This window comes from Tauraco erythrolophus, chromosome 10 (assembly GCF_009769465.1).
Source record: "Tauraco erythrolophus isolate bTauEry1 chromosome 10, bTauEry1.pri, whole genome shotgun sequence".
NCBI lineage: Eukaryota > Metazoa > Chordata > Aves > Musophagiformes > Musophagidae > Tauraco > Tauraco erythrolophus.
The window spans coordinates 6050865-6066822 of record NC_141474.1 but is presented as its reverse complement, the minus strand read 5'-3'; the positions used below and the strand labels follow the sequence as shown (position 1 = coordinate 6066822).

Below are 15958 nucleotides of genomic sequence, written 5' to 3'. Positions count from 1 at the left end.
GGCATCGCACGGCGCAAGCAGGAGTGGAACAGCACTGAATCACCCATGGCTTGGTCCAGCTGATCCCCCAGTGACCTGATCCTCCTCAAAACTTGTCCAGGATAAAAATCTGTGGTTTGTCTCCTCCACTCACCATACAACAGAATTCAGCCCAAAAACTTGGGGAGACCATGCCAGCAGGCACCAGCACGGCCAGAGCATAGCCAGCGGGTATCTCGGCGTTTCTTGGGAGAGGTTTTCATCCCGCTGGAGCAAACATCAGGATGCGAGGAGGCTGATGGTGGCGAAGCAGACCCTGGAGGTGCTGGTGTTAGGGGGACCCCGGCACCTCCCAGCATGGCAGCCGGCGTGATGCCGACAGCCCTTCACGGACAATCGATTCCCTGGCACGGGGCCCTGCGTGGCACTGAAAGGAGCTGGCAAGGCTTTCACCAGTGAGTGAGTGCCCAGTGCTGACTCAGCACCGGCTCAGTTACAGTCAGCTCACCTGGAGCCACGGGGAGAGCAGGGAGAGGTCCATGGTGAACCCCCCGCCCAGCCCCATATTTCCCCTTGGCCCAGGACCCAAAGGATGCCCGGGCCAGGAGGCAGCCAATGGGCATTTTCCCAGCCACTGGTGCTCAGCCCTGCACTGCTGCTGCACAACAAGGCTGAGACACCCCCCCTCTTGTCACTACCAGAGGTGACGCATGTTCCATGCTGTGCCCAGAGACACGACCAGGATGTGGCCTCCTTTGCCCGGCCGCTTTCCCAGCAGTGGCAAGCCCGCCCAGCCATGAAGCCCTCCCCTGGGGGAGTCACTTTACAGATGCCAAAGAGGTGACAGCACCCTGTGCCATGGCTGCACCGCTTGCAGGCAGCCCATCCACTGCCCACTGAGAAGCATCACCCCGTCACCAGCACACTCAGACTGTGGCCGTCCAGGTCCACGTCGGACCAAGGGAGTCAAAAGGTTCCTGGCCACGTTCTTTTCAAGCCTTCTCTCGAGCGCATTCCCAACTCGCACCTCGCCACCATGGATGAGCAGCGCCCATCATCATGGCCCTGGCAGCACCAGGCTCAGCATAGTCTTCCTCCTCCAAACACCCACATGGATGTCATGTTCTACGTGGTGCCACCAGCCAGGAGAAGACTGCAAGCCAAGGGACAGGACTGTGCAGCAAGCAACTCAGCAGAGACCCCCAGTATCTCGCCAGGCTCCCGTGCCTCAGTTTCCCAGCCAGCAGAGCTAATGAACACAGAGACCACCTGTTCATACGCATCAAACCAGCTCCTTTGAACGCAGTGTTTCCATCAGCATGCAAAAAGCAACAGCCATGATCCGGGCACCCCTTCCCAAGGGCACTTCAGTGGCTGCGACGGGCTGGGGGTTCACCCTCAGGGTTTATGCTCAAGCCAATTGTCACTGCAAGCTAGCACAATCCCAAATGCCCCTGTTTGTCCCTGTGTCACCAGCACAGCCCATCGCACCACAAGCAGGACTCAAATCTGGGCCGCATCCCCAGCAGGTGACACCATCAGTGACACAACCAGCACCTGCAAAGCTCTGTGCGCTACCACCCCCAGCATCACTGCTGCGTGCTGGGATGCTGAGTGAGCATCACCTGGGAACTCAGCCCCACCCAGACCTTGTTCCCAAACTCCCAGCACTGGGCCAAGGCTGGAAAGTGCTTGAGAAGGTGAAAGGAGAAGAGATTCTCTCCCTCCCCATGGGGGCTTTGATCAAGACCTCTCCCAAACCACATCCAGTTGCTCATCAGGCCATACTCCCAACTCATCCCCACACCCAAATGGGTGGCAGACACCAGGCCACCAGCTGAGAAAAGCTAGACATGATGCCCTCACAGCCAGCTCTCCTCACCCAACAGGGAACTCCATCCCACCGTCAGCTGCCCAACACAGGAGCCTCCAGCACAGGGAACCGTCATCCCCTCCCTCTTTGAGATGAAAAAACACCACCGATAACAGCAAACCAGGGCCTTGCCCCATGCCCTGGAACTCATGTCCCCACCAGGACAAGCCCCGGCTGCCCAACCCCACCAACAGCCTCGCACCGCCTGACTCACCCGCTGAGGACCACGATGAAGTCCATGACGTTCCAGCCGTTACGCAGGTAAGAGCCCTTGTGGAAAACAAACCCCAGAGCCACGATCTTAATCCCAGCCTCGAAGCAGAAAATCCCAATGAAGTAGGGCTCTGTCTTTTCCTGCCGGAAGGGAATCAGTGACACAATGAGGCGGAAGAGACGGAGATGGGGCAAACACAACACTAGTCCTTCCACACTGACTAAACTCACGTCCCGTCCCATCTTCCCCAGCCCCGTCCTTCCCTTTGGGAGCTTTCCCAGCCCTTCCTCAGCCAGCATCAACCTTGGAAACCTAAAGTAGGGGCTATGACCCTCTCAAGTTACCCAGTCCTCCTTCCCTACCCCACTTTTTAAGAGGCTTAAACCTTCCTCAACCCTTTCCATGGGGGAGGAGTATATGACAGCAGCCCTGGGAAGGCTGGAGGGACTGGTTCCCAAGGAAACCTCCTGCCCTACCACCCTGAAACCAGCAGAAATTGGCTGGTAGGATGGAGTGGGTCCCCTCAGCTGATGCCCTGCTCACCCACCAGATCCCCCTCGATGCAAGGTAGAGACAGACAGACACGAGGTACTTACTAATCTCCGTGACATGGGCGTCTTGTCGTCCTCAGGGAGGTGCTGCTCAAGGGCCAGCACAATGCAGTTGGCAATGATGGTCGCCAGGATCATGTACTCAAAGGGAGTGAAGGGGAGTTAAGGAGCAGAGAAGAGGCAGATGTTTGTCCCTGACCCACCAGCCTGCCCCTGCCTATCCTTCGTTTCACCTCCTTGTTAGTGGCCACCACCACTTTCCCCACAGGAATGTGCACGCATGCAGCTCAGCTTTCACCTCCCTGCTGCTCCTGGGCAGGAGGGTGAAGCCCACCTTGGTGCTGTTTGGAAATGAGAGGGTTTGCAAGAGAACTGAGAGCCCCCAGGACCTTCCTCAATGGAGACCTGCTGAGCCTCATCACCACATTCCTGGGGTCACGGGACACTAACCAACAGCCTTTTCTGGGCTGTCAGGTCTCTTGGGAGAGAGATGCTGCTGGTGGTGGGAGCCCAGAAGACAGGCACAAGTATGAATGTGAACAACCAGGCTCTGAACAGGCTAGCTTTGTCTGGAAAAGGCTTTGGCACGGTCTCTGGCAGTGTCCGGGAGGCTCTCTCTGGTGTGGCATGCTGGTGGCCAGGGTTGGCATGTCCCCGCACACCATGGCCTTGCTGCTTGCCTTCTCTCTTCCATCACGAAGCAGCAGAAGATGGAGCTCGGAGGGGGGTGTCATGGGCTACCAGCAGTCCTGGTCCTTAACCATCCCTGTGGGAGGGACCATCTGCATGGCTCAAGGAGGACGGGGCATCCCTGGGAGGTCCTGGGGATCTGACCTGGATGACCGGACCCTATGTCCCGTGTTTGGCAAGGTGGATGTGCCCAGGGAACCCAGGTCCCTTGCCAAGCACGCGGCGGGTGACAGGGTGAGCCCGAGCAGCGCTGGGTGCTATGGAGCACCAGGCTGAGCGCTCGCAGCTCAAGACACTGATGACTCCTGAGTCCATGCTCCAGTTCAGGCAGGGCTGAATCTCCCAATGGAGACGTCCCAGCCCAGCCACGCTTCAGTAAGACCCCAAGGGGTAGCGGCACCTTATCAACAAGATCTGGTTCGACCCTTACGAGCATTCTAAACCCTACAGCCATGTCTAGGGCTTACACACCCTTCTCTGGGATCAATCCTGCACCAGGACAACTGGCAGCGGGTGCTGGCATCCAAGGACCTGAGCAAGCGGGGTGGTGGAGGAGAGAGCCCAGGAAAGCACCCTAAGCCTAAGCCTGGCTCCCTCTCGTCTTTTGATTCCCAGGGCCTGCCGGGAGCAAGGTGAGGGCGCGGAGCTGCCTCCTGCTTGGCCTGCAGTCAAACTCCCCAAACAAAGCACTTCCAAGTGACAGGACAGCCACGTCTTTCCAACTTCCCCTCCACCTCTACCGCGTCGTTGCCATAAAAGCCCTGTAGTCCTCAGTGACAGAAGGATGCACCATGGCCCAGCCCTTCCCCACCACATCAGCCTTCTCCAGACCTGGCAGCTTCAGGTTCTCACCACCCGGGCCAGGAGGTACCAAACGCCCATGCCACCGCCCCCAGGGAAAAGCGATGATTCTTCTCATTCACAACCTTGGCTTTTGGCCACCAAAGCCATCGACTACAGTGAGATGCTTTAAACCAGCGGCCCTGAGCCCATGGGCAAGAGAAGACATCCCAGTGCTGGCCATGAGCACGGGGAACTGGAAACCACGAAGCGACCCCGGTGGCAGCGGTCCCATGCACGCAAGGTGGGAGTGGGGCCGGGCATCGGAGCAGGTCTCTGGAGAGCTTGGCCGGGAGAGGCAGGCGAGGAGAGCCTGTAGGAGCTGGGATGTATTTAGCCTGGCAGGGAGAAGAGCCAGGAAAGATTCAGCCAAGGCATTTAAACGGCCACTCAGGGAAATTAATGGTCACTAAGTTAAAGACAAACCAAAAAACAGACCGCTGCCACGGGATCGGACCTTGATGCCAGCCGGGTGCAGTTCCCCGTGCTCAGAAAGAGGTTGGACACCAAAAGTTTTCCTCTGAGGCTTCATGCAAGGATTTATTTCATCACACAGCTCCTGCAAAAGCCACATTACTTCCCCCATCTTCCCAGCCCCAGCCACATGCTTGAGTCAGCACGCTCGGCCCCCGGCCACCCGCCTCTTTGGGGTCTTTTTGTTTCATTTTCCCGAAAGCCGGCGAGCGATTAGCCCAGGTGAGAAAGGAAGGTGGGCAACAGTGGGGCGGCACAGCCCGCTCCCCCAGTGCCAGGCACACTGGCCTAGATGAGAAGCGTGGGAACGGCACGGGGAGTCTGTCCCACCGCCCTCTCTGTGGCTCATCCCGCCGCCGAGCATGCCGCGCGTCTCCCCACCACGCCAAGCAGCCTCTGCCCTGCCGCCACTTCCCTCCTGTGGCCACCAGTCCCACCGGGGAAACAACCCCCAGATTTACCAAAGCCAGAAGGTGGGAGCCCCATCTGCCAGGGGCTGGGGGCTCAGGACGGATTCCGATGGCCTGAGCTCACGGGACCGTGTCCCCGCTCCGCCTCCAGTGAGCCCACAGCACGTGGGTTGGCGGGTGTCAAAGCCAAGGGAAACAGAGCAATCGTTGTCCTAAGCGTGGACCTAAGCATGAGGTCACTGCCCAAAAGTGCCTCTCCAAACCCCACTGGCCCACTTTTCCCAGGATCTGAGCCTAGGTTATTGCCTCCAGAGCTGGGCGAGAGCTGGAAGGCACTGACCCTGCCGAAACGAGCCCCCTCAGCTCCGGCTGTGCCAGGTTTTGAGAGTCCAAGGGTAAGAAAACCCTCCCCCAAGGGAAATTTTATCCACACATTCCACCTCTCCCAAGCAAACATACCCCCAGCTCAGGGCTGGAGCCCATCAGAGGATGCTCTATCACTCCTCTATCACTCCTTCATATCCGCTCTCGTTAGGCATCTAATTACACCACCTTCCAGCCACCCAAAACGTAGAGTAGCACTCGCCTCCCTCTGAGCCCGGTCATGAAAGCCCATCTCCCTCCAGCCTCCTGCTCCTCCTTTGTCTGGCTTCTCCTGAAGGATCATTAGGGAGCCGATAAAAATAGGTTTTCTTATTGATTTATCTCCTTTACCCAATGCTCTCTCCCCTGCACCGTTGACTTGTTTCCTTAGCAACTCGGCGGATCCCAGCGCACGCCACACCTGCAGCTCCACGCTTCCCTCCCAGTGCGTTTGAGGTGGGGAAGGTGCCCTCAGGCCATGCAGACCACCTCCCAGACCCAAGCCCCAGCCCACTGGGAGTGGGCGCTGCAGGGTAACCCCATGCCTGGAGCTCCCTGGTGGGTCTGGCAGGGACATGTCCAGCCACCAGTGGAGTCTTGCTTCCAGTTGTGACCCCCTCTTCTTCACCTTCCTCCCAGGCAGGTGCCAAAACAAGACTATCCAGAACATCTATATTGTCAACACAGGGAGTGTGCCCAGCTCCAACCTCTGAAGATGGATTTACAGTGCTGGCGGCACGTTGATGCAACCTCCTTTATGCAGATAAATGCCTCCCCAGATGCAGGCAAGGGCTGGGAGCCATGGAGAGCCTCCCTCCATCTCTCCACTTTGGGGACCGTGGCCTTCTCCCTGCTCCTGGGAAGGCATGTGGAGAAGGAGCAGAAGAGCCAGAGGAGCGAGACCACACGTGCATCTCCAAAAGGGCTCTTGGGGAAGCCTACCTCAGAGGGCCAGCAAGAAGGGCAGGAATGATTTAACCCCCTGCCTGCATCACTCAGCCCAGCTCCAACATCTCCTAGAAACTTAAGTCTCCATTTCCCACTGCGACGCAGGCTTCCTCCAGGACCTGCTGCACTGAGGGGCTTTCCCTGCTCCCCAGGTGTTGATGAGAAGGAGCTTCAGTTCCTACATCTGAGGACTCTATTTCACTGGTCCCAACCCTGCCACTGCTGCCCACTCCACACAGACCTTCCCACACTCCATCCACCCAGGGCACAACTGGACCAAAGACTCACCTCTTCAATATCCTCATCCCTAGGACACCTCGACCCTTCTCCTTTCAGCTCCACACCCCAGCCGGAGAGCAACCACCTCCTCTCCAAGGCTGTTTTCCAAGAGAAAACCAAAACACCAAATGGAGCAAAGACCATGAGCGGTCCTAATCCAACTCTGGGTTTCCCCAGCCCTACAGCACCTCCCTGGCTCATCGCTAAGAACAGAGGAAACTTCCCCCAACAGATGAGGCCATCCAGTGCCCTCAAGCAGCCACAGAGCCATGGCCCTGCCAGGTTGTCCCCATCCCTGGCACCCTGTCACCCATCATCCCACCTGTGCTTTACTGGGGTCACCAGAAAGCGATGTCCAGACAGACATAATTCCAGAGGGATGTAGGGTGGAGCAGCCTCTCCTTCTCCCCTGCCTCACCCTGCACTTGTAACTGGAAATCAAATCTCTCTCCTCTCCTCCTTTTTTTTTTTTAAAAAAACAAAAAAGAACCACATCATGTGATTTTCCTGCCTTAACATCAGTTTTTTAACTTTGGTTGCCACAGCGACAGGATGCAACTTGGCGTCACCATGACAACAGCTGCCTCTGTTTAAATTCACCATCTGACAGGCAGCCTCGCTCGCTCCGGCTGTCAAAAAGATGGACCTGCCATTACACCTACTCGCCCCTCCCCAAAGAAAAAAAAAAACAAACCACATTTTAAAAATCTGATGAATGAAGGGCACAGAAAAGAGCCTTGGAGGAAAAAAATAAAAAAAAAGAAAATTAAAAAAAAAAGAGAGATGTTCTTGGGTAGTGTGAGGAGGGAGCTGCCCAAGGACGACACAACATGGCCCAGCTCTTCATAGAATCATAGAATGGTTTGGGTTGGAAGGGACCTCAAAGATCATCTAGTGCCAACTCCCTGCCATGGGCAGGGACACCTTCCACTACACCAGGTTGCTCAAAGCCTCATCCAGCCTGGCCTTGAACACCTCCAGGGATGGGGCAGGGGAGCCGAGATCTGCCCAAATCCAGGCAAAAGGGGCAGGAGGTGCTTGCCCAGGCGTGGTGGAACATGTTCAGGGTCCCCAAGGGGCAGCGCCCACCCAGCATCCAAGATGCCCAGTTCTAAGCAGGTAGAGCGGATGGTGGGCACCTGCAGCCAGCGGCTGCCCTTGGGGACACGGCCAGAGCCACACAATGTCATCTAGCCTTTCTGGGGCGGGAGAGGGATCTTATCCAGGTCAAATGTGATTAAGTGGATGAAGAACGGAGCAGATATAGATGAGCCGCAGCCCATCTCATGTGCTAACTGAATTGCAGCTTTCCAGGCAGCCAAACAAATGAAATCAGGGCTAAAGGCCTGGCCATCAGCAGGAGGAGAGCAGGCAGGACGAGGCTTTGTTTCCGACAGAGAAGAGGGGTAGATGTTCCTACAGCCAACCCAGCAGCCGCCTCACGTTTCGAGCAGGACTGGTGAAAAAAGCAGCTCCAGTGGAGGTAACGCACTGGGCTTTCCAGCGAGGAACTCGGCAAAGGCTCGTCTCCCCACGGAGCTGCATCCCAATCCCAGTTGCTCATCTTTCTCCTCCTTCCCCTCCATGCATCATCCCTATTTACACCGGGAAGCCAAACTGCAGAGGCTGCTGGTTATAATTATACAGTTACCCAGCAGATATACAGGCCTGAATCACCGGTTATTTTTAGCCCTATTACCTAGTCAACTGGAGCTGGATGAAGAAGAGCCTCCACTCCCCCCCGCACACCACCCCAGCCCTCCCAGCTTTCCTTGGTGCCGTGTCCGCTCCAACCTGCAGCACCGGGACCGGCCCACCTCCCTGCCGAGGCCAGCAGCTCTCCTTGACTGTGGCCAAGATCCAAGGCTCACCTCCCCAAACCACCCCAGCCCCAGAGCGATGCCATGGGCTTCAGGCCAGGCAGCTGAGATGCTCACCACGTTTTCCCTGGCCCTACCAAAAGGCACCAGCTGTGTGTGCCAGGCTACAACTCTGAGGATGGGAACAACTCGCCTGGCCAACATCACCAAACTCGTCACCAAAAAGCCTTGTCCATCCCCAAGCCCTCGAGAGCTCAAGCGGTGTGGAGGAGTTTCTTGGAAGGAGATGGCAACCAGGTGGAGGACGGCCAAGGATGATCCGCTCCCACACCTGGAGCGTGCCTGTTCCCAGCACTCATGTAGGGATATGTCACTCACTTCTGGAAAAAACCCATCAAATGAGCCCATCTCCCTCATGCATTGCAAATTCCAGGAGAGAATAACACCGGGGAGCTTTTATGGTGTGGTGGTGAAGCTCTAGTCTCTAGGAGACAGCGGCTGCCTAGAGATGAGACATCACACCACGCCGCACCGGCACGGGACCCCGGCGCACGCGGGGAGTGCCAAGCCAGCGGCAGCACCCTGGCTCCTTTTTGCTTTGAACGAAAAGTGAAGGTGCGAGGGCCCTCCCACCACGCTGGGAAAGCACGTGAATAATTTGGCATATTCTGGAAAAGCTGATGGGCCAGCGTGGCCACTGCCCTGCAGGGCTCCGAGCTGAGCTGCCACATCCCCATCTTCGCTACCACACCGGTGCTCCCACAGCCGCCCACCACGGCTGGCAGAAGCAGATTTAGGGACGTCATGGGGAATTCAGCCCCTACCCCCAAGCTGCTCCTTCACCCCCTTCAGTCACCCCCCAACCCTGGGGGCTTCACGGTTCCCCAGCCAGGACCAGCACCCACCCAGCAGAGGCTCGACCTGACGTCTTAGAGCTGCAAAGGAACCATTTCCCCAGCAATGCTCAGCAGGGTGGGTGACCTGTCCTGCATCCCTGCGCCTCGCCAGAGGGTTTCCCTGAGGTACCTGTTGCACCAGACCAAGGTGTTGGTGCCTGGCACTGGGGCAAGCTCTGCCGCGTTTGCCGGCAGAGCCAGCAAGTTACCCAACAAGTTGCAGGGCGAGAAAACAGCAGCGGCAAGAGCTGCATGTAATCACCACTGCAGAAAACGCTACGGGGAGGGTCCTAAAGCCAAAGCACGGCCACGTTGAAGTTTTCTGGCTCAGCTCCTCAGTGAGGGCAAAGCCCAGGAGGGGTCTCAGAGGGGCAGAGCAGGGTGCTGAGCCCAGGCTGGTGGGGAGCTGCGGTGCTGGGCACCGGCCAGAGCACCCCGAGGGCATCTAAAGGGAGGGTGGGAGGGGGAGAGAAGCACACGGAGGTGTATGAAAGGATGGAGGAGCAGGGGAAGGAGCAGGTTGGATCTGCACCTTCCACTCAGCCCCAGGAGGAGGTTCCCTGGAATACGCCACGGTCCCCTGCACCAGCCGCCCAAGGGGCCATGGGGCACAGCCAGAGCTTTTCAGCATCTTTCCTCCTGCCGCAGGCAACCGATTCCCAGAGCCGCGGTGGGGGGCTGGGGGCTACATGGCAAGGCTGGCTGTGCCCCTGCCCCTGCCACCAAAAGGGGCACACGCAGGCAAGCGCAGGAGGGGACAAAACCACCACCCAGCAGGGACTGGAGATCCACAGGCTCCTGGGGGTCCGTCCCCACCAGGATGGGTGGCTCCAGATGGGGTGGGGTGGCAAGACTCCAGCTAGACATCAAGGCACAGAGGAAAGGCCATGACCCACCCCAGCCACACACACCCCCCCAGGGAACCCTAAAGGGTTAAACCACGACCAGAACCCCCTCTATGCCAGCACTGAGGGCTTCCAAATCCAAGCCTGAGGAGGGGCCGGGGGGGGCTCCCTGCAGAAAGACAGGGCTCAGCTCCCCACCGAGCAGGGCACGGCACAGGAGGGGAAACAGCAACAGGGTGAGGAGAGCATCCCTGGGGGATGGTGAGGGGATGGAGCACCCCTCTCCGCACACCGAAGGAGAGCAGAAGGCAGGCGCTTACCTTGTCGGCTAGTGCCACACGCACGTGTCCTGGGTGGCCACTGAGGCAAATCCAGGGAGCACTGGGAGGGAGGGGGGGGGGGCTCACAGGGGCTGCCGAAAGGATATGGCCAGTCGATAAGCTTCTTGGCGTATTTCCTGACTATGTTCTCTTCCCCAAAGAGGAAGAGCGATCTGTTGACGGTGAAGCAGTTCTGCCGGACGGGGATGGGGTTATACAGAGCCATAGTCCGGGCTCGCTGTGCTTTGGTTTGCTTGAAGGCTCCCGGGGTCCCTCCCGCAGCGACAGGAGTTCCTTGCCGGCTCCGGTTCTGGTCAGAACCCCCGTCTCCAGAGCCCAGCCTGCCAGCCACCGCCTCCCCAAAGCGAGCCATCCTGGAAGAAAACACACAGGTGAGCCAAAGCAGCACTGTCAAGGCGGTGGGGAGGGGGGGGGGGGGGGGGGAGAGAACAGGGAGGGGGGTTGCAGGGCGCAGTCCCAACCACAGCCCCCTCCTCCTCTCAGGCTGATGCTCAGCTCCGTCTCTCCTCCATCCCTCCAAAGGAGAGGGGACCCACGGGGAGAAGGAGAGGCGGCAACGCGTGGCACCAGCTTAGCGGCATGGTGGGCTAGCTGGCTACCTCCAGCCCCCTCTCACCCCCCCACAATAGCCCCATGGCCAGCAGGGAAGGCAAAGAGCCATCCTGCCTGCTTGGCAGAGGCCGCAGCAGCTTGGTCCCTAAGCACCTTTCGCCATGAAGAAAGGGGTTAAATCCAGCCACATCCTTCCAAATGCTCTGCCTGCAAACCCAAACCAACCCCTTTTGCCCCCACGCCCCAACACCCCTCCCCCCCCCCCCGCCCAGCAAAGCCAGCCCGGGCACTGCCTGCCGGCAGAGATGAAGCAGGGAAAGGGCTGGCATCCAAGTCCTTCCATCCACCCCATCGCTAAAGGAAAACACAATTTGGTACAGCACCCAGCGCAGCAGCGGCGGGGAGGCCGGGGGAACAGGTTGCAGCGTGGTCCAGCCTAGTTCGAGCCAAGTATCCGACTCCCTCCTCCCGACTCCATCTTCAGCAGCCGCCGGGGACCCGGTCACCCATCTGCTGGTACCCCCCGTTGGGTGGGTGGGGGCGTGCAGAGCCCCCAGGCAGGCACCTGCAGCGGGCAGGGATGCTCAGCCCCTGGCAGCCAGGGCAGGAACCGGCTTCCCGCAGGAGCCGGGCCACGAAATTAAAGGCTGCCGCGGCTCTGCAGCTCGGGGACAGCTTGCTTTAATGAAGTCAGTGGCAACACAACCGCGCACACACGCTCGCACACCACCACACACACGCACCACACACGCCCGGCTCGCTCCCTCGCTCCATCCAGTGCATTCTTTTGGCAAAGCACGGGAGCTGCTGCAACGCAAAGTCAGAGGCGAGGGGAGGGTCTGAAGGGAACAAAGGCAATAGGGGAGCCCCCACCCTGCAAGAAGCTCCCCCCCTCCAGCCCCGGCTGCTGAGGGCTTTTGAGCCCATGGGGGTTCCTAGGTGAGTGGATAAATTGGGGGGGGCAAGGGGAGAGGGGTAAAGGGGGGGCTCTGCCTCCCCACCCTGCTTGCAGGGGAGGTGAGAGGCTCACCCCATCTCACCCCACATCGAGCATCTCTCTGGCCACATGCACCATTCCCCCCTCCCCATCCCTGGGAAACTTCAGGGCTCCCCGTTCCCCACCGGAGCCACCCCGATGCCAGTGACTGCCCGGGGAGAGCCCTCCTGCTCACTCGCATACAGATCAGCTCCCTTAGCACCCCCCGCCTCGCTATTTTCTTTTTGATGCTTGATGTTGGCCAGGAGAAACAGCAGCTCATCAGAGAGGTGTAAACGACCCCGTCTGGATGTGTCCCTGCAGCAGCTGCCATGGGGCAAGGGGGGATGCTGACCCTGGTTCCCCCAGCCATCCTGGCACTGATCCCGCTCCCCCCAGCCATCCCAGAGGCAGAGGACTGGGAATTTGGCTGGTACTGTGCCCCGACTCATGCGGGTGCCGAGGTCACCCAGGGATGCTCAGGGTCCCTTGCTGCCTGCCCACCCCCTTTTGGGGGAACCCACCCTGCCCTCCTGCACATGCAGGGGAGATGCAGCTTCCCAGTGACCCCCCTACCCAACGGGCACGGCACTGGCCTCACCACTCAGCACATGCACAAACCCCACAAGCTGGTCACACACAGGATCTCCCACTCCTCACGTTCAATCCCACATCTGAAGAGCTCCCCAGGGCCTTCGGCACTCGCTACCTGCCCTTCCCACAGGAAGGGCGCCTGCGGCTCCAGCCAGTGTCCCAAGGCACTTCACGTCCCCATGATGGTCCACCCCATCACCAGCAACCTGCTCTGCAAACAGCAGCTCCTGCCCCATACCCCGCATCTGCTGCGCAGCAGCCAGGAACACTTGAGACGGCTCAAAAAAAAAGATTTTTTTTTAAAAAAACCAAAATCAATCTTTTAATCACCTAAATCATTAATTCATTCAGACAAGGGCTGCTCCCTTGATGCAGCCTAGCAGCACCTCACCATGGACTTTCCCATCCTCCGGGCACTATCACGACTGAATGACCACAGGGCTTGGTTTTTGGGCCAGGCTCTCATGGGTGCATTGCCAGGAGCCCTCGGGCCAGCTAAGCAAGGAAGAGGAAGAATCAGGCCCTCCACAGCAAGATACCAGAGGGGCGTTTGCAAAAAACGTTGTGGGATCATGTCCCCAGCCTCAGCCAAACACCGAGAGCTCACCACGATGCCCGTGTGCTGTGTCCCTAATCGACTTTGCTCCCTTGATTAGCTTTGTAACAGAGGTGGGTGTAATCGGGCAGTTTCAGCAAGCCCCTCGGCTCTGCCACCACCCCACTGCAGCAAGGAGCCAAGCAGGGGTGGGCAGATCCCTCCCAAAACGCTTCCCAGGCCACCGGCCAGACCTGGCACAAGCCAGAGGGACCCTGGGCTTTCATTCCACCAACGATGGGCAGCGAGGAGGCCATGCCAGCTACCGACTAATTACAGTCCCTTCGATTCATTCCAGGCAAGACACTACCCTAAACGAATCAATTATGATTTGTGGCTCATCCCCTTCGCCTCCTCCTCCTCCCCAGCACGGCATCAGGAGCGATGCGGCTCTTCCCACCTTTCAACCCTTTAAGCTGCTGTTAATTAAGCCCAAGGCTGGGCCGATTGCCAGGAGCAGATCCTCGGTGCTGCAGAGCTCCTGCCTTGGCTCCTTCCCTGACCCCCCCCAGCCCTCACCCACCTCCCTGAACCTGCAGCCAAGCCTCTCCCAGCCTAAACGCTCAGCCTCTGGCTGGTGACCAGAGGCAGAGGAGAACAGGGAAGGCTGGACCCATCCTGGATGCTCCCTTGGCATCCCCTGTCCGGTTCAGAGGCACCACACCTGCCTCAATGCGAGGGGCCAAGGAGGAGGAGAAAGAAAGCAGCGTTCCTCCAGCCCCCTCAAAGCAAGGATGCAAGCCTTACCTGGACACCTTTGCTGGGGCAGTGGACTTTGCCGTGCGCCCAGGGATTCGCTCTCAGCTCTACTCTATATTCGCTGCAGCAGAGCAGAGCGCAGGATGACCCCACTGGGAGCCTCTCTCCCGCTCAGACGGTGCTAAAGGATGGGATATTTATGAGAAAGCAGCTCCTTAAGAGAAGATTGAAAGCAAAAAAAAAAAAAAAAAAAACACCACAAGAAAAAAAAACACCAACACACATCCTTGGCTATGTCAAGAGATGCAGGCTCGGTTTCCCAGGATGTTTATTGCCATTCTCGTCTTGACCCTCACCCCAGCACGCTGGGATGGGTGAGTCAGGGAGAAGCGCGGCTGGTGCCCGCATGATTCAACGTGGCACAGGGATTCAGAGCCAGCTACGTGGGGCTAGGGTTTGGGCTGAGGGCTTTTTTGTGTGTGAATGAAGGAAATCCAAGAAGACAGGACAATGGCAGGTGCCAGGACAGGACGGCACTTGGGATGCACTGGGTTTTACAGGTTTTACTCCCCCCCTCACACCGATATTGCCATCCGAGCCTCTTCCTCGCTTTTTTATGGTTATTTTTTTTCCTTTCCCCCCCCTCCCAGCCATGCCACCACCCCTGCACGGCGGGGCATCACCGGACACGTTGGGCTACCCCTGTCCCAGAGGAGGATCAAGTCCCCCTCCCCGCCCGCTCTCCATCCCCGCCGCCGCCGCAAGGACGCGGCCGGGCCCGGTGCGCGCGCGCTGCCGCCGCTCCGCCATCGCCATCTAGCGGCACCCGCACCCCCGCACAGCCGCCGGCAGCGGGCAACGGGGCTTTCGGCTTCTCTCCCCCCCTCCTTTGCCTGCCCTTCCCGCGGGTGCTTTGGAATACGCGCACCAAGACACAGCCCCTCGGCGGCTGTGGCACCCCTTCGCGCGGCTCATGGAATGGGTTGGGAGGGGCCTTCGAGACCATCTAGTTCCAACCCCCCTGCCATGGGCAGGGACACCTTCCACTACACCAGGTTGCTCAAAGTCTCATCCAACCTGGTCTTGAACGCTTCCAGCGGATGGGGCAGCCACGACTTCTCTGGGCAACCTGGTCCAGTGACTCACCACCCTCATTGTAAACAATTTCTTCCTTAGATCTAACCGAAATCTGCCCTTTTTCAGTTTAAAGCCATTACCTCATCCTATCCCTACACACCCTTGTAAAAAGTCCCTCTCCAGCTTTCTTGTAGCCCCTTTAGGCACTGGAAGGCTGCTGGAAGGTCTCCCCTGAGCCTTCTCTTCTCCAGGCTGAACAGCCCCAGCTGTCTCACCCTGTCTCCACAGCAGAGGTTCTCCAGCCCTCGGATCACCTTCGTGGCCTCCTCTGGACCAACTCCAACAGCTCCACGTCCTCCTTCTGTTGGAGGCACCAGAGCTGAACACAGTACTGCAGGTGGGGTCTCACAAGAGCAGAGCAGAGGGGCAGAATCCCCTCCCTCGACCTGCTGGCCACGCTGCTTTGGATGCAGCCCAGGACATGGTTGGCTTTCTGGACTGCCACCACACATTGCCGGCTCTTGTTGAGCTTCTCCTCAACCAACACCCCCAAGGTCCTTCTCCTCCGTGCTGCTCTCAAACCATTCTCAACCCAGTCTGTACTCATGCTTGGGATTGCCCCGACCCACATGCAGGACCTTGCGCTTGGTCTTGTTGAACTTCATTAGGTTTGCACGGGACCACCTCTCAAGCCTGTCAAGGTCCCTGGAGAAGCCTCCGGCTCAGCCCAAGTAACCCAAAAATCTCCCACCAACACTGTTAAAAGCATCCTCTGCTGAGCCGCAGGTTGCTCAGAAAGCCACAGGCTTTCCTCATCTGAGGGACAGCATCACACAAGGGACAGATCCCTAACACAGCCCCAGGCAGGGTCTAGTTTTGGGTAGGGGGGACAGACTCTGCTTTGCTGACATATTCCCAGAAGCTCTGATGGGCTGTACTCAT

The 15958-nt window shown here is 58.5% G+C and overlaps 1 protein-coding gene across 1 annotated transcript in view; it reads right to left on the bottom strand.

Annotated features, from left to right (window-relative positions):
* Window positions 1-15958, bottom strand: part of CACNA1E (calcium voltage-gated channel subunit alpha1 E) — a 107672-nt gene that overhangs the window by 81059 nt on the left and 10655 nt on the right. The window contains 3 exon segments of the mRNA XM_086617853.1: window positions 2067-2206; window positions 2663-2768; window positions 10610-10876. Coding sequence (XP_086473979.1) covers window positions 2067-2206; window positions 2663-2768; window positions 10610-10876 — 513 coding nt within the window.